Source organism: Sorghum bicolor, chromosome 1 (assembly GCF_000003195.3).
Source record: "Sorghum bicolor cultivar BTx623 chromosome 1, Sorghum_bicolor_NCBIv3, whole genome shotgun sequence".
NCBI lineage: Eukaryota > Viridiplantae > Streptophyta > Magnoliopsida > Poales > Poaceae > Sorghum > Sorghum bicolor.
The window spans coordinates 11435183-11461155 of record NC_012870.2 but is presented as its reverse complement, the minus strand read 5'-3'; the positions used below and the strand labels follow the sequence as shown (position 1 = coordinate 11461155).

General features: G+C 43.6%; 3 protein-coding genes across 3 annotated transcripts; 1 reads left to right on the top strand and 2 right to left on the bottom strand.

The window, feature by feature from the left end:
* On the bottom strand, window positions 281-1491 carry LOC8056745 (fe(2+) transport protein 2). The gene is made up of 2 exons (XM_002464064.1): window positions 823-1491; window positions 281-736 (listed from the first exon to the last, which is right to left on the bottom strand). Exons 1-2 carry the CDS (start codon window positions 1489-1491, stop codon window positions 281-283), a joined length of 1125 nt encoding a protein of 374 aa, XP_002464109.1.
* On the bottom strand, window positions 4347-8759 carry LOC8057181 (fe(2+) transport protein 1). Its single transcript, XM_002464063.2, has 2 exons — window positions 7960-8759; window positions 4347-5115 (listed from the first exon to the last, which is right to left on the bottom strand). The coding sequence occupies exons 1-2, from the start codon at window positions 8680-8682 to the stop codon at window positions 4660-4662; spliced, it is 1179 nt and encodes a 392-aa protein (XP_002464108.1). The 5' UTR covers window positions 8683-8759; the 3' UTR covers window positions 4347-4659.
* Window positions 21835-23340, top strand: LOC8056463. Its single transcript, XM_021464004.1, has 3 exons — window positions 21835-22773; window positions 22874-22965; window positions 23180-23340. The coding sequence occupies exons 1-3, from the start codon at window positions 21974-21976 to the stop codon at window positions 23338-23340; spliced, it is 1053 nt and encodes a 350-aa protein (XP_021319679.1). The 5' UTR covers window positions 21835-21973.

Sequence of the window (25973 nt, the reverse complement as noted above, 5' to 3'; positions counted from 1 at the left end):
GCAAAAATACTGGAGTACAGTATATACTATCTATCCTGAAGACAATAGGAGAATACTGCGAAATAGTACAAGGCTCAAACTTCAAGCGATACAAATACAGTCAAGTACAGCAAGATTTGTCCCCCGCCCCCCCCCCCCCCCCCTTGATGACAATCACGATGCAGCGGTGACCGGTGAGCAACTGACCATGCGAGCGGGTGCAAAACACAGAATATATACACGGCACCTGCACCTGATTGATTGGGCCTTGTCAGCCTCTTTCCAGACAGCAGACAGATGATCACGCCCACTTGGCCATGACGGACATGCCGCCGGCGCCGAGGAGCACGGCGAGGAAGGAGACGAGCTGGAGCCTGACGCTGCCCTGCAGCTTGGGCCCCATGAAGTCGGCGGCGAGGAGGTCGACGAGCGCCATGTAGTGGAGCAGCCCCGCCGAGGCCGCGTTCAGCAGGCCGACGACGATGAGCGCCGTCGGGCTGGTGTCGCTGTACACCTTGGTGAGCGCCAGCCCCAGCGCGATCCCGAACGGCGTCGTGGTGGAGAAGAGGAACACCAGCACCGACTTCATCCTGGCGCCGTACTCCGCCTGCAGGATGCAGCCGCCGAGGCCCATGCCCTCGAAGAGCTGGTGGAAGCAGAGCGCCGCCACCAGCGGCCGGATCGTGCACACGTTCTGCGACGCGCCCATGCCGAGGCCGATCACCACCGAGTGCACCACGATGCCCATCTCCAGCACCTGCCGATCGAGCGAGCGAGGTCGATGCCAAGATCTCAACAACAAGGAATAGCGGAAGACGAGAATACGAGAATACGATCGATTACCTGAACAATAACACGGTTCCTGCGCAGCTGTGCCTTGCCGGCCTCGACGTCGTCCTCGACGACCATGTCCGCGGCCTCCGGCGTCGCCTCACTCACGTCCAGATGCCCGTGCCCGTGACAGTGCACCTGCGGCGGAGGGCTGTCATGATCATGGCCATGGTGCGCGACGGCAGCGCTTCCCTTGCCCTTGCCACGGCTGTGGAACGAGAGCATGAGCGAGTCCACCATGAGCGTGAACACGGCGGCGAGCATGGCGACGAACGCCGTGAAGGGGAACTCCGCCCAGGGCCTCTGGGGCAGGCAGGGGGAGCTGAGGTCGTTGAAGGAGTCCGGCAGCACGTGCATGTAGCCCGTGCCGAGGATGACCCCCGACGCGAAGGCCTTGACGACGACGAAGAGGTTGCCGTCGGGGCGGAGCGCCGGGACGGAGCGGGAGAAGAGCGGCAGGCACACGCCCAGCACGCTGGCCAGGAGGATCGACGGGATGGCGATCAGCTTCAGGCGCAGCGCGCTGGTGACGCTGTGGCATTTGCCCCCGACGGCCGGACCGCCGCATGCGCCGTCGGCGGGCGGTGCTTGGGGCTCCGTTTGCGCGGAGACGGCGGCGACAAACGGTGAGGCGGACAGGAGACTGAAGATGAGGACTGCTGTCAATGCTCTCGAAGACATTTCTCTCTTGGATTGGAGCTTTTTTATGTGTGTTTGTGACGATGTGAGTGTGTTGTGTCACACTGTGTGTGTGTGTGGACTTGCAGTTTCGAATTCGCGATGAGCTTCGGCAGGCCTTTTTATAGGAGGAGTCGACGACGAGTTGCATGGTCTCATACTCTCATGGAATGGGAGCATGTTATTAGGTCAGTCTCAATGCATGTTTCATGAGAGTGTCATGCATATTAAATAAGGTGTAACATAAGCAAAATTGCTGACTTGACAGAGTCATTAAATGAAGGAGTTTCATCGGATGAGAGAGCAGTTTCATCCCAGTGATTCGGTTACCTAGTCTATAGTCTTGGTAATTATGCCATGAAACTATGCATTGAGACTGACTTTACGCGCCACTCACCGGCACTGTAAGGTGGGTGACACCATGCAGCTCGCGAAGTCAGAACCAAAATGGCCATGCATGTCCATTGGTGACACACACACACACACTAACATAAAACGAAGCGCAGATCTTGAGGCAAGACTAGCTCGACCGTTGATCACTCTGGACGGCGGCGTTGACTTTGCAGGCCAAGTGGTGTGATGGAGTGACGCACGCAAAGGGGCACTACGGGCAAGCCGTGGTGGCCACGAGCTGGGAACGGGGAGGCCACGCGCGCCTCCCTACCCTGTCGCGTGCCGTACAGCTCCGTACTCCCTGGGCTCGAGCGGGGCACGCGCCCACTCCCTCGATCGGTGGCTGACACCTATGACCCCACCTTTTTCCTGGGGTCCAGGTGCCAATGAGCGCGAGCGAGCCGTGGCAGCAAGCAGCTGCAGATGGATAGTACAGTGGGCGCCCGATCGACAGGCCGCTGGTTTGGCCGACAATGCTGCGGGCGACGCAGCGGCAGCGTGAGGCCGAAATGATAGAGGCCTCGGCTGGTTAAAACAAGGCAAATGCTCAGGGAGTAGATACCTAGCCGTCCATTGGTGACTTCGGTTCATCTCAGCACTTTTTTTTTAAAAATTATTTCCAGCCATTTCTTGATGGGTGACAACTGCATACTCCTGTAGCTGGTTTCCGAATTCCAACAAGTTTAGCTAACATACGGCATATACACCATTGGATTCGATCGTCCATAGAATCAGTGCAATTGTATAGACGTTCTTTTTTTTTTAAAAAAAAATTATATTTTGTGACCGACACTCAGCCAGCTCCGAGTCACGGATAGTATTAATGACACTGTCTTAGACTGTTCCCAAATAATTGTGTCTACTAAGATATGTATGCCACTACAAACTAGCTTTACACAGTTGGACATTTACTTTAGTATGAGCCAGAAGAGGGGGATGCGACTGTAAACAAGTGGAATGAATTTACCAAAATGAATACCATTACCATGGCCAATATAAAGATCATCAAAATCGGCAAAACACATCACCGCTTGACTTCCAAGTCCTGAACATCCTTACAATCCCACATGAAAAAAAACAAACGAACAAACAAATGATCTATAGTTCAATTTTTCATTGAAAAACGATCAAACAAAAATAAATACAATTATCAACAATTAACCTATCTACTATTAGAAGACAGTAGTCGAATACTATCTCCATTCCAAAAAAAAGAATATCATCTAGGTTTGTAGTAGTAAGTCAAACTTTATTAATTTTAGTAGGTTTATATAAAAATAATATCAGCATTTGTATCTCTAATAAATAGGTTTATTTTGAAAATCTATGTTATCATTCATCTAATAATACCTATTACGTGTCATAAATATTAGAAACTTTTTATGCATATTTTGTCAAAATTGAGACTGACCGGCTTCTCAACAAATAATGAAATTCTTTTTGGATGCAAGGAGTATGTAAATATATGTACTGATTTCACCGTTTTCTAGTTGCCTAGTTTAAGAATCTAGAACATAATATAATATAAAATTCAAAACAGAGAAATGGAATGTCATAACATACACCGAAGTGGCTCCTTCAACTCCAAGTTCTCTGATTTGCATAAATAGAGAACACTAGATGAACCTAAGTGCACATCTTACGTTAGTACGTAGTTCTTTTAGTTTATCTAGTTTAGAATCAAATAAATTCCTAGGATAGGTTTTTAGCGACCTAACATACCCCTTCTCTTCGATGAGCCTCAAGTTCCGTACACCCATTATATCAAAGTGAATAGCAAACATATGCATGCGGCAATGCTTGTGCCAAGGAACTTGGGCTATATTTTTTTTCTGGAAATGTATTGGGCTATAGTTGGGCTGATTGGTGATTGGGCCACTAGTCCACCATTAACTATATGGTGCGTGTTCGAGGCAGTTGTTAAAAAAAACTGAACCAAGATTGACAATGTTTTTTTTTTTGCGAGTCCCAGACGCAGACGCTCACATACACGAGTATACACTCACTCACATAAACGTACGCATATGCACCATATCCCTATGAGCATCTCTGAAGAAATGAGTTGGATCAGCAAATCTTGAGATTGATGAAGTCACCACAGACCTCGCTATCGACGGACACGTCGCCTACCATTGAAAGCATAACGCTGTTAAATTCTAGAATAAATCCAGAAAAATATATGTGTCTCCTTTTGGCGCATGCAATGAAAAAACCTATATTTAATTATACTAGGCAAATAGGGGGAGGATGTTATATATGCTAATGGGCGAGAGAAGGCCAAGATACTTACTGTTCATCCCGTAATTATCTGTATAGGCAGAACCAAGACAAAATACATCATTTCCTTTGTTCGAGTGGTACAGCGCGCGCGGTGTTAGGACCGGCCACACATGATTTAGCGGGAATGCTGGATGTTGTGATTCTGATTCTGTGAAGCAACAAGATACGAAGGATACTATTGTCAAAAAAAAAAAAGATACGAAGGATACTCCCTAATATAACAACAGAATGTGTTACATAGAGTACTACTTGCATTGCATATGGTAATACCGACTACCGACGGATAGTCTACCGTGGACGTTGCACAATCATGACATACAACAACACTAATCTGCTTCTTCTACCTAGCTTATTAGAGTCTGATTATTGACGATGAGACAGAAGCACGGAGCAACCAACAAAGGGCGCGTGTAATGATACAACAGCGATGCAGATACATACGGCGGCGGTGTTGGTGTAACAGTAGACACACAGTAGCCTCAGCTCACGCGCAGTCATCTACGCCCACTTGGCCATGATGGACATGCCGCCGGCGCCGAGGAGGACGGCGAGGAAGGAGAGGAGCTGGAGCCTGACGCTTCCCTGCAGCTTGGGCCCCATGAAGTCGGCGGCGAGGAGCTCCACGAGCGCCATGTAGTGGAGCAGCCCCGCCGAGGCCGCGTTGAGTAGCCCGACGACGATGAGCGCCGTGGGGCTGTTCTCCCTGTAGACCTTGGTGAGCGCCAGCCCCAGCGCGATCCCGAACGGCGTCGTGGTGGAGAAGAAGAAGACCAGCCCGGCCTTCATCTTGGCGCCGTACTCCGCCTGCAGGATGCAGCCGCCGAGGCCCATGCCCTCGAAGAGCTGGTGGAAGCACATCGCCGCCACCAGCGGCCGGATCGTGCACACGTTCTGCGACGCGCCCATGCCCAGACCGATCACCACCGAGTGCACGATGATGCCCATCTCCAGGACCTGCAATAATGCGTGCGTGCATCAAGGACTGTTCGTTAAGACCGTACGTACAAACTGCGATACTATTTTACATCGCCAAATTTCTCTAACTGACAGCCATATTGGGGCCTTGTTTAGTTTCTTGCCGAATTTTTTCGGGACACTATAGCATTTTCGTTTGTTTGTGATAATTATTGTCTAATCATGGGCTAACTAAGCTCAAAAGATTTGTCTCGTAAATTTGGACTAAATTGTGTAATTAGTTTTTAATTTCATTTATATTTAATACTCTATGTATATATCTTAAGATTTGATGTAACGGAAAATCTTGAAAAGTTTTTGGATTTTGGTTAAACAAGGCCCGGATGTCATCAGTACGATCCTAGGTCAACAGGAAAAATCAACGCGTGGGGCCCGGACCCGTTTGAGTACTCAAACTCAAGCTTATCGCATCGCATGTCACATGGTTTTGCTAATATATAGTCAGGTCAAGCAGCCAACTACCTGGTGACATATATATTTAAGATAAGCTAAACAACGTTATGACACGCAGATTAGCTCTAATCAGGGGTCTGCTTCATAGAGCTTGAGCTCATAGCTGGGCATTTCTGGCTCCAAAATTTATTGGAGCTGAAGTTATAGACATACTAACAGGTATATTCTGGATAATATTTTATCATACACCTTGAATTCTTTGTGGATTTCAGTTTTCAGAGCTAGAGCTATATGCAAAGAAGAGCTAGATATTCCCTTAGTTTCAAAATAAATGCACATCTCAAATTTCAAAAAAAAAAAATCAATCTCAAGTTTGATTGAATATACAAAACATACTAATATATATGGCACTAAAGAAGCATCATTAGATAAATCATGCCATGTATTTTCATAGTAATTTTTTTTGGTAAATAAATGTTAATACTATTTTCTATAAGTATAGTCAAACTTAAAATTAATTAGTTGACTTCTTCTAATATGAGATGTGCACGGATGAAAGGGAGTACTTCATACCAATGGCAAAGCATGCTCTTTGTCTCAGTAAACTATTAAGTCTTGATAAGACACAATTTGGCATGTATGGACTATGTTTTTTATTTGTTTCGACAAAACAAATAGTCAAAAACGCTACAACTGGAGTGTTCGGGTTTAAAAAGTTTCTCACCGACCTTTTACGTGTTAATACAATTGTATGAACAATGACCAAAGAAACTTTCACCAATTTAGATGTGAAATCGACATACAGGAGCATCTCCAATATTTATTATGCAAGTCAATCATGAAAAAAAATACACCAAAAAAACAGCCATAAACAACAACTTTGCCCTTGAACTACCTTCTGTCATTCCCTTCCATCTTCACGCTTGCCACCATTAATGGCAATTGAGATGACAATACACCTCAAGCACGTCGATGTTTCACCCATCGATTGATCACTTTTGATCGATGTGGAGATGCAGAGACTAGATATCGAGAACGCTCCGATTCCAGATTTTGATTATGAATGTAGTTGATTGATTTGTGTTTTTTTAATCGTATGTTTAATTAATCGCCATGGGCATCATTAACTCAGTCTGGGCATCCCACTTCAATTTCTTTTTTAGTAGTGTTATGTTGTGCTAGTCTGTTAAGTAAACTGTTTTATTTCAGGTGTTAGATCGAGACATCGAGTTAAGTGCTGAATTTCTGAGTGAGTTGTGTTGGCCTTTTTTGTCAGGTTCTTCTTATAAACTCAGTTGCTTACCTCTAACTTTTCTAATCATATTAGAGCAAAGCTTTTCCGCTGCACTCTTTCAGAGGTAGGGCTTATGAATCGATGTTTAGTTTCAATACCATATTATAGCTTTATTAGCTGGATAAACTATGATCACTAAGGCCAGTCTCGGTGAGGGTTTCACCAGGATGTCATACACATTTATTAGAGCGACATGTCAGCAAAACTACACTTTTTGCATGAAACGAAGAGGAGAGAGAAGGAAGTAGTTTCACCATGGTGAAACTCCACGGGCGTTGTTTCCCACACGGTGAAACGAGATGAAATCCCCACTGAGGGCCAAATCGTTTCACCATCTTGCATGTGATCCAATCATTTTGCAGCAATTAAATGCTTTGCTTAGCCTTGGAAACAACAAAGTGAAATGCTCCATAGCTGAGGTTATTTCATAGATGGTTTCATTTCAATCTCGATGACGTGTTGGTATGTGAAACCGTGCAGTGACATTGTCCATCGAGACTGGCCTAAACATGCCTTAAATAAATATAGTTCTGTCGACGTCTCAAACTATAAAGTCATCGTTATTAGTCAAAAACAAATGTCATACGACTTTAATTTGCATGGCTTTACCACTCGTACTACCTTTTATTATATTAAGTCAGCTGAAGTTACAAAAGTATATACCATTTGTAGGACAAAAAATATATATGAAATTAGTATAATGACACTATTTGTAAGATAGAGTTAGTAAGGTAGGGTGGGTCTAAGTGTTCATGAACAACTCTTCTGACCTACTAGGCACGACTAAGGCGTGTTATATCAAATTTTATTTCTATTTTAATAAAAAACACGCAAATCTTTTATGTGATCGAGAAAAAGGAATAGAGCTAGTACTATAGTTGACTTATATGCTGGCCATTTTTCTTTTTTCATAGAAACATGTGGGCCATATGTGTCTTGCGTCAAGTACCTATCGGACTGTTAAACTAATGGTGAAGACTTTGCTACACACAGTAATTAATTTAGACATGAACTAGCGTGCGTACGGCCACGACGTACGGACACAGTTGCAGCTAACGATAGGCCAACGAAAAGTTTCTAGTCCGTACTGATCCGTAGTACCTAGGGGCTGAGAACGAAGCAGCACGAAGACGTACCTGAACGACAACGCGGTTCCGGCGGAGCTGCACCTTGGTGGACTCCTCCTCGTCCTCGGGCTTGTCGCCAGCGACCACGATGCCCCCGTGTCCATGGCCATGGCCATGGCCGTGGCTGTGCCAGTGGTGGCCATCATGCGCCGGGCTCTCGTGGTCGGCGACCGCGGCGCCAGTGCGCCGGCCGGAGGAGGAGGTGGTGTTGCCGCCCTTCCTCCGGTTGTAGAAGGTGAGCATGAGCGAGTCCACCATGAGCGTGAACAGGGCGGCGAGCATGGCGACGAAGGTGGTGAAGGAGAAATCGGCCCATGGCTTCCGGGGCAGGCACGGCGAGGTGAGGTTGCTGAAGGAGTCCGGGAGCACGTGCATGTAGCCCGTGGCGAGGATGACGCCCGACGCGAAGGCCTTGACGATGACGAAGAGGTTGCGGTCCGGGCGGAGCGCCGGGACGGCGCGGGAGAAGAGCGGCAGGCACACGCCGATGATGCTGGCGACGAGGATCGTCGGGATGGCGATCAGCTTCAGGCGCAGCGCCTTGGGGACGTTGCGGCACGCGCCGTCCAGGGACGGGTCGGCGCAGGTGTCGTCGTCGTCGGCGGCCGTTGGCTCTGCTGGCGACGCCGGCTGCGCATTGGCTTGGTAGGGAGCGGCGGCGGCGACGAGGAGGACGAGGACGAGGACGGCGAGAGGGAGAAATAACGCACGCTGCTGGGTTTGCCACGACATCTTTGCTGCTCTCAGCTGAGCTGTGATCTATGTAACCAGAGGACTGGCGTGTGCGGCTGCTGTAGTTAAGAGGCGTTGTATATATATAGGGCCTGGAAATTTGGAGCACTTAAAGTACTACTTGGTCATTCAGCACACGGTGGGTCATACTTGAGGTTGGTGCATAGCTCAGCTAAAAGATCAGCTAAAGTTTAACTGTTTTAACTTAGCTAAAATTATAAAAGTTAGTTGAGTTTATTAGCCGAACATTCCAACAAAAGTTTACTTGGAACAATTTTTAGCTGACTAAAGTTTTGCGTTAAAATTTTTGCTAACTAAACTTTAGTTGGATGCATCCAAATAGGTCCTCAGACAAAATAATTTAATATATAGAGGAGAAAAAGAAAGAACTCGGATGAGAAGTATTGCTACTCAGTACTATATCTCTGATGAACTTTATGTTAGAGTACATTTCATACTTGTGTACTTAAAAAACCCTGAAAGTCCTGCTTAGTGGTTGGGAATTGGGATTATGAAAATATGCAACATTCACTAAAAAAATATTTCTTTTATTCCATCAGCCCAGGGGCAACCAGTTCCGTACCCTCCGCGTTGCCTCTCTGGGTGACGGGAGGGCGGCGACTGCCGCCGCCAGCCCAAGCTCCCCCGACATAGCCCCTCACCGGCCGCTACTGCCGTCGTCTTGCGCGCGGTGATGGCGGCCCGCGGCTGCTCCAGGAACCTGGTGCGCTGCGACCTCCCTCTCTGCTCCACGAGCTCCTCAATCTTTTGCCTCCCCATCCCTTTCCCCTTCGTCTCCGGTGATCATCGGGCTGCTGCGGGGTGGATCCGAGCTCCCAGTCCCGGATCTGCCGGCCTTGGCCTGCAGGGTGCACCGCTCCCCCATCACTTCCGAATTGTCCCCTTGTGTGGCGGCAGTTGGCGCCTCTACCCTGGTCTCAGTCCGCCGTCGCCGTGTGGTGGTGGACGGCACCACACCCAGCATAGCGTACTACTCCCTCTGTCTCATTTTGTGTGGCGCTGTGGTAGCACGTACTTGTGTCCATATTTACAACTTTGTGTACCTTACTCATCTATCTGTCCACGTCCAAGGTTCTATTTGGTTCTCTTTGTTTTTTTTTCCTATCACCAATGATATTGAATGTTTGAACACACATATAAAATACTAAATACATACTATTTGCAAAACTAAAATAACAGTTAGAGGATAAATTATGAGACAAATCTTTTGAACCTAATTAGTCTATAGTTGTATACTAATTGTCAAATAAAATGAAAATACTGCAATGCATGTTAAATTTTATCATCCCAAACCAAACACCCCCTTAATTTCTGTTGTCGCTTATCAGAAGCCAAAACGACTCTTGAGGCCTGTTTGGTTACGACCCGTAAAATTTACTATCTGTCACATCGAATATTTGGACACATGTATGAAGTAAATGTAGACTATTTACCAAACTAAAAACACGGCTAGAGAATAATTTGTGAGATGAATCTTTTAAACCTAATTAGTTCATGATTGAAAACTAATTGACAAGTAAAACAAAAATGCTACACTGTTAAACTTTTACAACCCCAACTAAGCACCCCCTACAAAGGGACGAAGGGAGTACATCACAACAACACGGGTCATTTGAGGTTAGGACAAAGGGAGTACAACGATGTCTGTGGACGCCGCTTCCTCCTTCGAGGCATCCTCTTGGATCCTCTTCTTCCAACTTGCTGATGTGGACATTTGTCATTGCGCGCCTCCCACCTCCGCAGGCGAGTTCAGAAACGGCTCCGCGCGGTCGCAAAAATAATCGAGAAACGAAACCGAAAGAACCAGAGCCGAAAATTTGGGTTAGCTGTCGGTTCTTAGTTCTCAGCAACTAAACTAACCAATCAAATTTTAGTTCGTAGGCTCGGTTAACTGGAAGAACTGAATTTCACAAAAAAGCCCAATAAATCTTACAACCTAGGCCTAATGCCACCTTGACCCTAGATATAAAAGGTGAATGACACCCCCTCGTAGCCTTATGCCCTCATATTTTTAAAATATAGGCATCTTGCTTTAAAAAAAATCTTTTTTCCTATTTTTTCTATTCTCTTTTTTAGGTTGGTGTAAATCTTGGGTTAGTTTGGTCGGAATCGGATCGGAACCGAATTAACTAAAACCGATTTTGCTCCGTTCCAAAATTTATAAATATTAATATTTTTAATATATATTTATAGTCATAGTTATTTTTTAGGAAACGAGAACGACGGTTATTTTAGAATGGAGGGAGTACATCTCAACAAGTGGGTCGTTTGAGGAATTTTTAACTTTTTGTCATTATTATGGATGTCACTTTTTCATTTGCCAGTTTTGCGCGTGCTCCTACAAAATTGCCATCATAAACATTAAACTCTTTATGTTTTTGCCACTTTCGCTGATGTAGCAGTAGCACGTCAGATATGGGCACCTGCAGGGCAGCAAGCAAAGCTCTAACTTAGCACAAGAAAAGACCTATTTACCTGTGTTATTTCTCTCTCTCCTCTCCTTGACGTGTGGGCCCATTTTCTTCAACCTCCGGCGGTCACCACTGCAGTGAAGACTCCCTGCTCGGCTGCAGCTGCACTGGCCGTTAAGTGCAGCCGAGCTGTGTCATGTAGACTCCGAAGTTGTTTTTTGTGCTAGATACACAAGACTGCAGTGGCATTGTCAGAGCGTTGCACTGAAACCAGCAACTTCAAATAACATGGCCTTGTTTAGTTCTCAAAAAATTTTGCAAAATTTTTTAGATTCTCCGTCACATCGAATCTTTAGACATATGCATGAAGTATTAAATATAGATAAAAATAAAAACTAATTGCACAGTTTAGTCGAAATTGACGAGACGAATCTTTTTGAGTCTAGTTAGTCCATGATTGGACAATATTTGTCAAATACAAACGAAAAAGCTACGGCGTCGATTTTGCAAAATATTTTGGAACTAAACAAGGAGGCGATCTTTTTCCGAAATGAAATGGGATCCGTACGTGTATAACCATGGAGTCCATCCATTCCTCAACTGACGTTCTCCTGCTATACTATTTAAGGACTATGCTATCGTAAAGAATATGGAGGAATATATTTGCTGCTACAGTAATGTTGCAATATCTATTATTCAATATGCTTAGATATCTACTTGGCAGTCTCCACTGATTTTATGCCTTTTATTTATCCATTTATTTATGTCTTTTGAGTTCTGAAGGCAATGATCGTGTTTTCTATTCTGTATGATCCTGCTGATTCTTTAATGAAGTGAGACTTCCTTCATCATTAACTTTCCTCTCTGTTTGTTATGTTGTCTTCTAGATGGTGCAAGCACTGTAATGTATTGAAGGATGCAAATATCCAATTAGTCTTGGGTATCTACTCAATCATATACAAATAAAAAGAGATAATTCGATTGCAGATTTGAGTAAGGACTACGTTATCGTAAAGAAAATCGAGGAATTTATTTGCTGCTACAGTAATGCTGCAATATTTATTATTCAATATGCTTAGATGCAGTGACGAATCTAGAAAAATATTTAGGGGAGGCTTCTGCTAACTTAAGATAACTTCAGCCCCTTCTTAAAGAGCATCAATGATAAAAATTTGTAAGAGGGGCTAAGGAGAGGCTACGTGGGTTCTACGGCCGTGGGGAGGCTGGAGCCCCACCAGCCCCACCGTTGGCTCCGTCGCTGCTTAGATGGCTCGGCGGTCTCATCAAGCAAAAAGCAAGAGAGATGCATCTGTCACAGGCTCACAGCTATTTGCTTTTTTATTTTTATGTCTCCATTTATTTATGTCTTTTGAGTTCTGAAGGCAAGGATCGTGTTTAACTGTATAATCCTGTAGATTCTTTAATTCATATTTTCAAAAGTGTTTAGCATATTAATTAGTATTTTGCATTTGTATTCTAACTAGTAAAGGTGCCCGTGCGTTGCAACGGAAAAAAAATTCTCAATTATTATAACAATGATATCTATATAATATAATTTAATATTACCTGTGTGTTGCAACGGAAGAAAAACATCAAATGACTATAGAAAGTGATGACATAATCTTGCATATCTATTTATATTTATTCTTTTTATAAAATTTAAAGTCCATAATTTATTTTATTGATAACCATGACATCTATAGTATTAGATAGTTTATATTTGCAATAATATGTAGCTTAGAGACATATTTATTTAATAATAAAAATAGAAATTAGTCAAATCTTATCTTACTCTAATATTATCTCTTAATATAGATTAGTATTATATTAAAACATGAGAATTTTGTTGCTAGTTTTATTTTTTTTGTTTAGATTAGGATTCCTATGAAATATGATATATCAGTTAAATGTATGTAGATTATGAATACATGAGCTTATGAAGTGTTCCTATGACATAACAACACATCATGCAAAGGTAGTGAAAACATCCTCAAGCATAAATTTAGGCAAATTAGTAAATCAGTTAGATATGCTAGAATGGTGCTATAACTTTTACCATAAACCAAGCATCACATTAAATAGACTACCATAAAATTTTTATAATAATTGGAGCAAGACAACTACAATTTCGATTTTACACTAAAAAGCATAGGTAAGCATCTCCAGCAAAAAAAATATACTAAAAATTTGTGATATTTTTTGTTTACTGCATGGATCTACATATATGAAGCTGAATAAAATTTGTTTTGTAATTTTTAGATTTTTCTATAAATTACTACGAATTTATCAATTTTCAGCCGATTTAAAGAATAAGGGAAAAATAAATTAATAGGATAAATACTTTATATTTAAGCCCTTGTACTTTTTTTCTAAATGAGGAGATTTTACATTGAGAACTCTAGAAAACTTCTACTCCCTCCGTTCCAAATTATAAGTCATTCCAACAATCTTGGAGAGTCAAAGCTTTTCAAGTTTGACCAAAAATATAGAGAGAAATATAAAGATTTATATCATAAAATAGGTACACTATGAAAATATAACTAACAAAGAATCTAATGATACTTGATTGGTACCAAAAATGTTATTATTTTGCTATATAAATTTGGTCAAACTTGAAAAACTTTGACTCTCCAAAATTTTTAGAATGACTTATAATTTGGGACGGAGGGAGTATTATTTTTTCCTCTCTACCAGCGTTGAAGCCACCATTCCGAACGGAGAGACGCGCGGGCCGACTTGGGACCGACGCGGAACGGACAGATTTTTTGATTTTGGACGGACACGCGGGCCGATCTGGGACCAACGCAGAGCGGACAGAAATTTTCAGTATAAATATATATTTCACATTTAATCCCGCAGAAACACGGAGTATCATCTACTAGTTTTTATAAACGCACTGTCAGTAACAACCATGTGTCTCGCGTAGTAATAATAGTTTAAAATCCAGGAATCAAAGATTGTATTATTTTGGAGTTTTGCAAGGTGCTAAAGCATTTGCTTAATATGCATTACCTTAACATGTACGGTATTCTCTAGAGCCTAAATACATGTGACTCGCTGTGTGGTGACGGTGGGAGGTTGAAAGAGAAGATGACAAATGGGCCCACGGGTCAAGGAGAGGAGAGAGAGAGAAATAACAGGGGTAAATAGGTCTTTTCTAGTGCTAAGTTAGAGCTTTCAGGCTTGTTGCCCCGCTGGCGTGCCCATTTGGCGTGCCACATCAGCGAAAGTGACAAAAATGTAAGGAGTTTAATGTTTGTGACGACAATTATGTAAGAGCGCATGTAAAACTGGCAAACGAAGAAGTGACATTCGTAACCATGGCAAAAGTTAAAAATCTCGTCGTCTGAGGCTAGGACGAAAGCTCAGACAACGACGTCGGATGTCGCTTCCTCCTAGGAGGCGTCCTCTTGGATCCTCTTCTCCTATCTTGCTGATGTGGACGCTTGTTAGTGCACGCCTCTCACCTTCGCGGACGAGTTCAAAAATGGCTCCACGTGGTTAGCCTGGGCAAAAATAATCGAGAACCAAAATCGAAAGAACGGAAACCAAAAATTTAGGTTACCAGTTCTCAGGAACCGAAATACACGATCAAATTTCGGTTCCTAGGCTCGATTAACCAAAAGAACCGAAATTCACAAAACAAGCCCAATAAATCTTACAACCTAGGCCTAATACCACCTTAACCCTATCTATAAAAGGTGAATGACACCCCCTCATAGCCTCATACCCTCATATTTTTTAAAATATAGGCATCTTGCTTATTTAAAAATCTTTTTTCCTATTTTTTCTGTTCTTTTTTAGGCTGGTGTAAATCTTAGGTTAGTTCGGTCGAAATCGGAACCGAACTGAGCTAACCGAATCTGATTTTGCTCGGTTCCAAGATTTACGAAGAACCGATCAATTCTTATTTATAGAGAACCAAATTTGTGTCAAAATCGAAGAACCGAATGCCCAGGCTGACCACGCGGTGTGGTGGTGACCTGGCACCTCACCCTTCGCCTAGGTGTGGGTGCTTACCTGTGTGGGCCTCCCACCATTGAGGGCGAGTCCGAGAATGATTCTGCGAGGTGTGGTGGCGGCCAGCACCCCCATCCTCTGTTCAGACACGTGCGCTTGTCGATGCATGCCTCCGACCGTTGTGGGCGAGTCCGAAAATGGCACTGTTAGGTGTGGTGGCAACCGGCACCCCTACCCATGTCAAGGAGTGGACGTTTGCTAGTGCGCCCCTCCCACCTTCGCAGGCGAGTCCAGGAATGGCTCAATGCGGTGTGGCGGCGGCCGACATCCCTTCCCCATGTCAAGGCATGGACACTTGCTAGTGCATGCCTCCCACCAACACGAGTGAGTCCATGAATGGCTTTGCACAGTGTGGCGGCGACCAGCACCCTCCCCTCTTTGTTCATGTGTAGACGCCTACTGGTGTGCGCTTCCCAATGTCATAGGTGAGTCTGTGAATGGCTCTGCACGGTATGGCAGTGGGTGGTCCTGCTTCATCTAGACGTGGACGCTTGCCGGTGCGTGCCTCCCACCAATGTGGGCTAGTTCGGAAACGGCTCCGTACGGTATGGCAGTGGTTGGCACCCCCTCACGGTGCAGCTACCAGCTGCACAAAACTTAGGTGAAAACCTTGCCAAGCTACTACTTGGCCAACAATGGTTACAATTCGTTGTCATTCACCTCCTTGGAGGCATCATCGAAGAGCTCATGTGTCTTTTGTGGTAGTCTTTACATTCCGCTAGTATGTTTGTGGTTCCTACCACTCTTCGCTCTGGTGCCGGGGACTCTTGTTGTTATTGTTAATTTTCCTCCTCAACGTTGTAAAACATATAACAAGCAGATTTGGGGCTATATCAATATACATTTAAGTGGGACTGATGACATTTTAAAAAAGTGCAGCAGATGATAGCTGTGATTTATATTTTGTTTTTAAAAGGTAGTTGTGATTTATACCATTTTTGAGGGAGACGAGGATATTCATGAGAGGGGATTATGGTTTCAATCACTAGCTAGCTCGGCATTCAATGAAATGTTACAATCAAGGATCCTAGATAGCGATGGGCCAAGTGGACACTCACCAATGTGTAGCGAAGATGGAGGACAAAATGGCTTATAGCAAGACCAATAATGAAGCCAAGTGCTTGAATTTTTTTATAATAGAAAGAAATTCTAGCTTCATCTTGAGGAATCAGACTAAGGTATTATAAAATGAGTATAATTAAACATCTCCAATAGTTTGGTAAAACTCACTTGCCAAATCTTGTGATTTGGCAAGTTGCTAAAACATATGGCAAATAAGATTTTCTTCTGTCTCCAACAGTTTGCTAATTGGACTTGATAAACTTAAAGAAGACCCACAACCAACAACCAAATCAACTAATCTGCTGGATAGGAAGTTAACAAATATGGGCGCGCGGTGCTGGCAAGTTGCCAAAAGATGGCAACCCATTTACTAAACTGTTGGAGTGACTATTTTCTAGTTTTGTCAAATAAACAAGAAATAACAAGTTTATTTAGAAAACTGTTGGAGATGCTGAGCATCTCCAAGAGTTTTGAAAATCCACTCTCCATCAAAGTTAAAAGAGCATCTCCAAGAGTTTCCAAAACCCACTCTTAATCTACATTTATTTTGGACAGAGGGAGTACGTCATCAACTAATCTAGTAAATAACTAAATATTATATTCATATTGCCAGCCAAATCCGTCCGTTTGTTGATGGCCATTTGTTGTCTTTCATCCCACTAACAATCATGAATTAAAAAAAACAACTAAGGGTATTGATTTCTATTTTTCTTGCTCCAACCCAGTTAGCATTCATTGGTCATTCAATATTGTACATTTGTACTTAATTAAAAAACCCAGTTACAACTAGTCGCAGCTCTTTGCAAGGAGGACATACAACAATTTCAGTTGGCATCAAGATCAGTTGACCCAAGATCTTTAGTTTGCTATGGTTGTGTTCAGTGTTTTGCTTGTTTTTTTCTTGCGTTTGTTTTTCCTTTTGTTGCTATGGTTCGGCGTTGGGTTTCTGCTTGTAGCCTCCCCGGTTATACACCCCTCTCAATCATCTAAGTTGTATACAGGTTGGTTCAATGTGATCGAGCTAGAGGCAGTACAGAGTGGCTACCCTTGTAGTTCGTTTTTTCTTTCTTTTTGATTCCTCGTCTAATAAAAATATCGGCAAATCTTTTGCCGCCCTTTCTAAAACAAAATATTGTACATTTTGTAATCGATGAGTGCATGTGAAGGCTAGGCGAACGGTCATCAACTCTTCCATGCCTTTTTAGTCCCCTACACAATTTGCTCACCCTCCTCTGAATATATGCAGTTGCCACCGTAGAGTTCCAGCTTCCCGGTGATATATTCAACACTATCCATGTAGACACTGATAATCAGGTTAGTTCTCCAACCATATGGTGCTCTTCGGGGGTTGCCTCATATCATTTTTTTTTGCAAAAACTGTTTGGAAGGAGGTTCTCTCTCTCTTTCTAAGCATTAGACTTTATCTAGAGTGAGTTTTTTTTGTTTGGTGTACATTCTTCTTCCTTTCAATATATCTTTTGCCATGTATATTTATTAACAAAATTTCATTACTTTCCGAGTGTACCCATCGATGAAGAAATGTTTTCCTCTTCCTTGTAACAAGGATCCTATGAACCCACAATCATGGCCAAAGAGATCGATCTTATGCATTTCACTATAGTAGTGCATAGATTAAGAAAAAAACACCACGTAGGTACATGTACGTTGTTCCAATTGCATTGGTATAGTTTGTACTCAAATTTGTTATTGAGACTAACTGCTCATTGGTTCAGATTCTTATGACTAGAGTCTTTTAAGAATTTAAATTGGTTCAAATAATTCATCAGTTTTGTCAGAATTCTTGAGACAATTTTATCTTCGTTTGTTTCCACTCGCATTTGAGTCACAATCTAACTCTTATTCTTTGAATTCCTACAATCAGTTAACTCTTATTATTCAAATTCCCACAGCAAAGCGCCAGATGTTCATCCTAGTTTTTAGAAAATTGGTTATCCCAAGCAGTTTCATGCTCAGAGCGTGCAGTTTCATGATGGTCATCAACACACGTAGCAGGGGGGAGTAGTTGGCAAATTCATATAATGGATAAGGATAAGTTAGTGCAGTTTCATTTTGGTCAACAGACGCAGCAGGGAGAGAGTGGTTGACGGATTTTTATAAGAGCTGCCTAAAGTTGACATTGAGACATTAATTGATAACATTGTAATGGAGTAGCGTACAGCCTCTGTATGTCAGGTTAGCGCATCCAAAGGGGTACTGTATGACGGATGGTATATACGACCGGCTCAAACAATTCGGCTGTGGAACATGCTAAAGTGCCAGTGCACCGTATGTGGCTGTACGGTTGTTGTACTGTGTGCAGTTAAGTTGTCACTTGTCAGGTTTTTTTAAGAAAACTTGTCACTTGTGAGCGTCAACCTGCCGGACTAAAGATTAGATTTTTTTTTGATGCAATAGTCAATTTAATTTTCAGAGAAGGAAAATAAAGCATAGATAATATTGATTAGCTTGGCTATAAATCAATCGTTGTACTTGCTCTTACGTCTATAAAAAATATAAAGATAATATTATTTTGATATAGAAGAAAAAAAGAGAGATAAACGAGTTTAGCTCTCATATAAACACAAGCTAGACATAAAAGTCATTGATATTGGTGGGCCGAGATAGAAGTATATGTATTAACACAAAAATGTCCCAAAGTGGATTACTAGCATTTAGTAGAAATTGGATAGGCATGGTAGTATAATCAGAGACGGAGCCCAGTAAAGGCCAAGCTGGGCTCCCCCCCCCCCCCCCTGTCCAAAACAAATTTAGCAAGTACTCTTCAGCTCACACAAAATAAGTCCAATAGCCTAGAGTGGTACACGTGAGAGAAACCAACTGTATTCGTGCAATTCTAATCCCCTTCATGATCAGTTTCATTTATCTCTACCTCTAGAAGCCTATGCTCAATACTTGGATTTGGAGTTGCTCATTCAAAATCTTTAGATACAGGATGTTAAGGACACTAGTGGTCCTATATCTGGGGCTCTTCTGATTTTTCTTTCAAGAAAGCCTATAGACAACTCACTGGTCATAGGCAGATCCATCCATCCTTCCAGTGGCTTTGGAAATCTTCTTGTCAAAACAAAAGAAAATTCTTTTTTTGGTTAGTCCTTCACAGGAGATTGAATACCAGGGCGCTCCTCAGAAGAAAGAATATGCAGCTGCAAGATTACACATGTGTCCTATGTGCTTGTGGTATTGATGAAGAAATCAGTCATCTGCTATTTCATTGTCCCTTCTCGCTGGCTTGCTGGAACACTCTTCATCTCGTAATACCTAATACTCTGGATCCTCCGGCCATAGTAGAGAGCCTCAAAGTTCAGCTGCAATTGCCTTTCTTCATGGAAATCATTATCACTATGTGTTGGTCTATCTGGATGATGAGAAATGACCTGATTTTCCACGATATCTCGCATACAGTGCAAAGATGCAAATCAGTTTTCAAGAAGAAATTTGCTCTAGTTATTCTACGAGCTAAAGCAAAATATCATCCACAGATTCATTTATAGCTGTAGAACTTTATGTAATTTTTTTTATTTTCTTTGTTACTTTCTTTGTTTTGTGACTTTAGTCTTGGCACTCTCTTTGTAACCTGTAAATATTTTATTAATAAAATTCCAGTAGGGGGTCAAACCCCTCTTCCTAAATCGCACTTGACGGCGGACGACCGATGCAATCGTCTCCGTCCGCTAGAGGCGCTAGTTCGCCCATCGCCATGGACCATGGCTCTGTGTCGCTGCCGCTCGCCAGGCGCCAGCCGAGGCTGCCTAGCAGAGACCGCAGCCGGTAGCGGTGGCGTTTTCTCCTGATCGGCCACGCGCATACCATAGGCCGGTTTGGGCCCAACGAATGGTCAGTCACAAAGCTTGGAAACTGAATTCAGCCCTCAGCTTTGAGCTTCAAGTTTTCAACACACATGACATGAGCTGCAACGTGCATTAGGTCATCATAAATCGTCATGTTCATATAAAGTGAAATTATGCAACATTAGGTGCGTCGCAAGGGTAAACAATGATTGATATAAAGTGAAATTATGTATAGGTGCGTCGCAAGTGAAATTACTAGTATGTGGTTAGGCTGGTGACTGGTTTCTTGTTTGTGGGTTAGATTTATTAGCTAAAACTTGCCTTACCTGTCCCGCCCGGAGTTTTCACGCATCATAACTTCCAACCCGTTTGATATAGCTCTGTTTCATTGGTGTAGTTTTTCTGACTTCACTAGTGGTGTAGCTTTACTCGTAGAACTGAAGTTATTTTTTGGACCATTTGGCAAAAACTACTTCTCCTTGTAGTAAAAAAGGATGAAATACCCATAAAACGCTTTTAAACCTTTTTTTATTTCTTTTCTTTTTCCTACCTTATTTGGTCACTCACGGTCCAACCACATGTCCTATTCAACCTCCAGCCGTCATGCGCTATCCTACCATTGTGTCACGCCTGGGGTCGTGCCCGGGGGAGTGCTCGGCCACAGGACGGTGGTAGTAGCACCACACCTCCACGCTAGCTCCCTCCTTCGCGCCAATGTCATCGTCCTTGCCATGATTGACGTCCGCGCCAATGTTTCGATATTTTCGGTTTGGTTTTTGGTATTTTCGGTTTTGTTCTTGGTTCTTGGTTTTTTGTACCCAAAGTGAGCAAAAAAATATGTTTTGTATAAAAGGGCCCTCAACAGCTTTAGAAGTTGCTCTAAAATCTATACCAAACAGGCTCTTCATCACGTATGAGAGTTGACTTGCATCACGTTTGGACAACATTAATGATGTGCTACACCCATGGCCTTCATCCCTAACGCCCGCGCATAGCGGCGCACACATCTTCCTCCTCTTGTCTTCCTCCTCTCTATCCCTGTATACCCATCTTCCTCCCCGCCCGTCATCTCGACCACTGCATAGGCCGCCGGCGACATTGTTGGTGACCCTCCCCACCCAACGCCCACCCTCGCCGGACCATCGCACCCTTTCTTAATCCTAATCGAGGAGTTCACCGACAACTCTTTGCCTCCAACCCCTGCCACGCCTGCACGGCCCATCTAGTTGTCTCCCATCACAATACATGCCCAACGGGCCATGCCAGGCTGGCCCAATGTCATGTCGTGCCGCAGATCGTCGGGCCGCTGTGCCTCTACGAGTTTCGTGCCTAGCCTTCAGCCCAAGGCACGGCCCGCGGGTTGGTTTTCATGTCGTGCCGGCCCACGGCCCATCAAACCGACAACAGCTCATTTCATCAACATTTTTCACCAAATACTGAAATATTTCATCATTTTAACCAATATAACAATTAATAACACATATATACAAGTCATAACTACACCAACAGTTCATTTTTATCGGGCCGCTACCGGGCCATTCGTTGGAACGGGCCATGCTCGTGCTGTGCTGCGTGCCTGGGTGGTGGGCCAGGCATGGCCTAGTGCCTTGGGCAGGGCCAAATCGCTGAGCCATGGGCCGGGCCACCAGGCCATGGGCTGCATGGCCATGTATGCCCATCACCCGCTTGGCGACCCAATTTCCACCGCACTTGCCGCCCATCAACCCGCCACCGCCACCGGGCTAGCCACCGCGATATGTCCTTCCCTTTTTAATAAGCCCACCGGCCATGGAAGGCTAACCCTAACCACTGCCATCGCCGCCGCAGCCGCAACCGCAGCCGCCTCCTCCTCCTCCATCCTGGCCTGCGGCGACCTCACCCTCAATTATCCCACTAATCCTCCGTCTCAATTGCTTTGCTATTCCCAGTATGCCATAACAGATCAAGATCCCAATTTCCAAGAGAGCAATGGATCCTCAGGACCAAGGCGAGGCTATGACAGAGAACAAGACAGGCATGTTGGCGCTACTGCCAGACGACATGCTAGCGAACATACTCCGACGCCTCCCGCCACGGGGTCTCGCCATGTCCAGGTGCGTCTGCAAGTCTTGGCTCGCCGTCATCAACGCTCACCGCTTGCTACGGGCGGATCTCCTCCCCTTGTCGTTGGCTGGGTTCTTCATGAACTTCGACAACTTCTACATCTCGGAGTTCTTAACACCCCGCTCGGACATCCCCTCCATATCTGGCAAGCAGGACTACCTGCCTAAGGCCGGTTCCCTTTCCTGGGGCTACATAGACGGCCACTGCAATGGTCTTGTGCTGGTCAATAGCTATGACAACAACGGCGACAAGAACCGTTATGTGCTTAATCCGGCAACTCGATGGTTGGCTCCCTTGCCCCCATGCCCACCCCCACCTATGGAGATCAAGGGTACCTTCCAAGTTGAGTACCTCGCGTATGATCCGACTGAGTCAATAGACTTCGAGTTTGAGGTGGTCTCAATTACCCATTTTGGTCGGATGCGCAAGCCTGGAGATACACATGACCATGAGATAGAACAATCCGAGTGGCCACCGTCGGTATTCATCTTAGATGTGTTCTCATCGACGACTAGACAGTGGGAGGAAAGGTCTTTTGCTCAAGAAGGTAATTCTTCCATGGGGACCGTAGCTGGCATGAGGCAGAATTGGCCAAGCGACCGACAGAATGCTGTGTACTTGCGAGGAGCACTGTATGTACATCTTCAAAATGATTGTGTTATGAGGTACATACATACTAACTCATTAAGCTTGGTCATTTTTCCAATAGGTTAGTTTTCTCATCCTTTTGTTTTATCTTTTTCTAATAATGATTTCATATTACAGAATATCTTTGTCAAATGATAAGTATACCGTGATTAAACCACCACTGGGTATTGAAGTTGAAGACTATCCAAAAATTTATCTAGGGAAGTCATGTAAGGGAATTTATTGTGCATCAATCAAGAGAAGATGCAGTGTTCAAGTTTGGAACCTTGATGAATCAGGTTGTCAGATGGAGTGGGTACTGATCCATGATAGGGACCTTTCTAAGTGGTTGTTGAAGCATAAGCTTGAGTATCCACGATGCTATGGAATCCAAGGACCTTGGGCCTTGCAAGATATTAATTACTATTATGATGGTTACTATAGTGATCACGATCTGGAAGCATCTGCAGATGAGAGAATTGAATGGTCCCTACAAGCTTCTGAAGATGAGAAATTTACATGGAGCTCTGATGATGAATATGGATGCTATGGTGGGTACATGGAGATTATTGGTTTTCATCCATGGAAAGAAATTATCTTCTTGAGTGAATCAGTTACACGAGGATTGGCCTATCACTTGAGTAGCTCCAAAGTTGAAGTCCTAGGCAATATATGTCCACTAGGATTTGTGAATGAATTAGGAAAAAATGAACAGATCTTAATATCATGTTTTCCGTACACACCTTGCTGGCTTACACAAACCACAGACGAGGGGAGTTGAAAAGCTGATGAGAAAACCTCCAAATGTTATATTGCATCTTATAGAGAGTTCAGGCTATATTCCTTATTCTCAAAATTTTGTAAACACAAATATGGGTGGCTTTGGGACAAGGTTGTATTAATCTTTGGATTTGCTTTTCCTTTTATTTATTGCAATGACTATTATAAATTCTTATTAGTAGTAAGTTTGTCTTGTGAGCAACAATAATCTTATTTCTATTTGAATACTTCTCCAACACAGCAATATGGTTCTTTGAAAATGTCATGTGGCATGTCATGGAAATATTCTCATGTGGTGGGGATATATCAATTTGAATACTTCCCCAACACAACAACATATTGAAATATACAGCCTGGGACGAAATCTCATACACTTGGAGAAGCGTTCTGCAATGGGTACAATTATTAAAGTAAGTTATGATTTGGCGAGTAGGAAATGGAAATTCTCTGAATAAAGGTCAGACTGCACCTTTTGGCAGAGGGATGTAGATATAATTTTCTCGATGGCACTTCAATCCCAAAAGGGAATTTCCTGTAAAATCTATATATGAGGTGGCTGTTAAGAAGAGAGAGCATGGTTTCAAATATAGATGGCCAAGGGAAAGAAAATTTTGATTGGAAAAGAATCTGGAAGCTGCCACTGCCAAACAAAGACAGGATGTTTATCTGGTGCTTGGCACATAACAGCTTGGCAATTACGCAGGAATATTGCTAGAAGAGGGTGAAAAGCGAAACAATTTGTCCAATGTGTTGGAGTATGGACGAAAGTCGTGGGCACCTACTTTTTAAATGCCATGGCGCTAAGGAAGTATGGCATATGCTAAATTTGGAAGAAATTGGGAAGACTCTAGCATAATGTAAATCGTGAAAGGAGACAATTCAGGAAATTTGGAAGATGGACGAGGCTACACAGCAGAAAGTGAAGGTTTTTGCTTTGGAGATGGTGGTCGGCTAGGAACAAAGTGAATGCTCGGGAAAAAGGAAGGCAAAATTTGCTACAGTCGTCAAAATACATAATATGCTGATGGACACCGCAACAAGCGGTATTTGCCCAGTACCATTATAAATCTGGGGTTCTTTGCCGTAACACACCGCAGCTAATATTTTATTCGTTTCTCAGACTTGTGGAGAGAGTGTGGAAGAAATGACTTTGTTGCACCTTGTTTTCAACCTTGTGTTGTACACCAATTTTTGTGTAACATACTGTATACGCCTTGTCTTCTCCGAATCTGCCAGTCATTCAGCTTTCCAATTTTTGCGATCTGATAACCATCCAAGGAGCGATCAGCAAACGTCTTCACACCCAGCTTTCCAAATGTTCGAGAGGGTGGTAGAGACAATATATAAGTCGACTTGAGCTTCTAGTTCTAGGCCAGTCGTCCTTGGAACTGGTTTAAACCTGATCATTCCTTGGGCTCGGGTCTCCCTTCTTCCAGTATAGAGTTTCTCTGTCTCCAGGTTGTGACAACACAATAGTTCCTCTCCTCCCATTCCCTCCTCCTCAAGAATATCCTCAACTAGATGTACAGCCACATGATCCTGTTCCAATGTCCAAGTTCCTGTTACAGCATCAAACTGGTCCAGCCTCACATGTCTTGATCAAGAAACACAACTTGACTGAGTCAGTTTTGTTCAGGCTCTCCCTGAACTTCCTCTGAAATTTTCTTATCTCTGGCTCCTTCTTGTTGCAACTTTCCTTGATCCAGATTCATCCATGGATCACTCTCTTGATTCTTGTTCCTCTTCATCAGTAGCCTCTCCATCTTCCTCCTGAATTCCCATGTTTTGATTTTCCATTTCATTGCTCGGTTTGTCTCCTGCAAGCGAGACCGAGATCTGGCATTACCAAAAATTCAGAGACATCTAGGTGCCTCAGCACTCACCATGGGATGGTTACAGCAAGTCCAATGAAATTCATTCAAAAGCACAGTCGAAAATGATTCATCAATTGAAATAATGCAATTTACATCACTGTGCTCACAACAAGTTTACTAAGTGACAGGCTCACGATGCAGACCTCTTCTGGAATGAGATGATCTATCAAACCAAACACTTCCCAGCTGCTACTTTCAAACTGCTACATTGCCCTGAAAACATTGATGATCTATCAAACCAAACACTTCCCAGCTGCTACTTTCAAACTGCTACATTGCCCTGAAAACATCAATCGGAGCTATAGTTCTTTGCTTATCTGACTAAATCATAGAAATTGTGGAAGGACTGGGATGGAGGGAGAGGGGCCAGGTTGAGGAGTTTGTGGGCCGGAAACGGCCTATTGGACTGGACCAGCAGCGCCGCACCTCCACGCTGGCTCATTTGAACTTGTGGTTGCACCCGGGACAAGTAAATTTACTCAAAAGTTGTATTTTGAGCAGAAATGGTTAACTAAAAGGATCGATCGTTTATTATGACAAAGTTTTCTACGAAGAGGCGAGACACCAGATAAAGTCTATGGTGG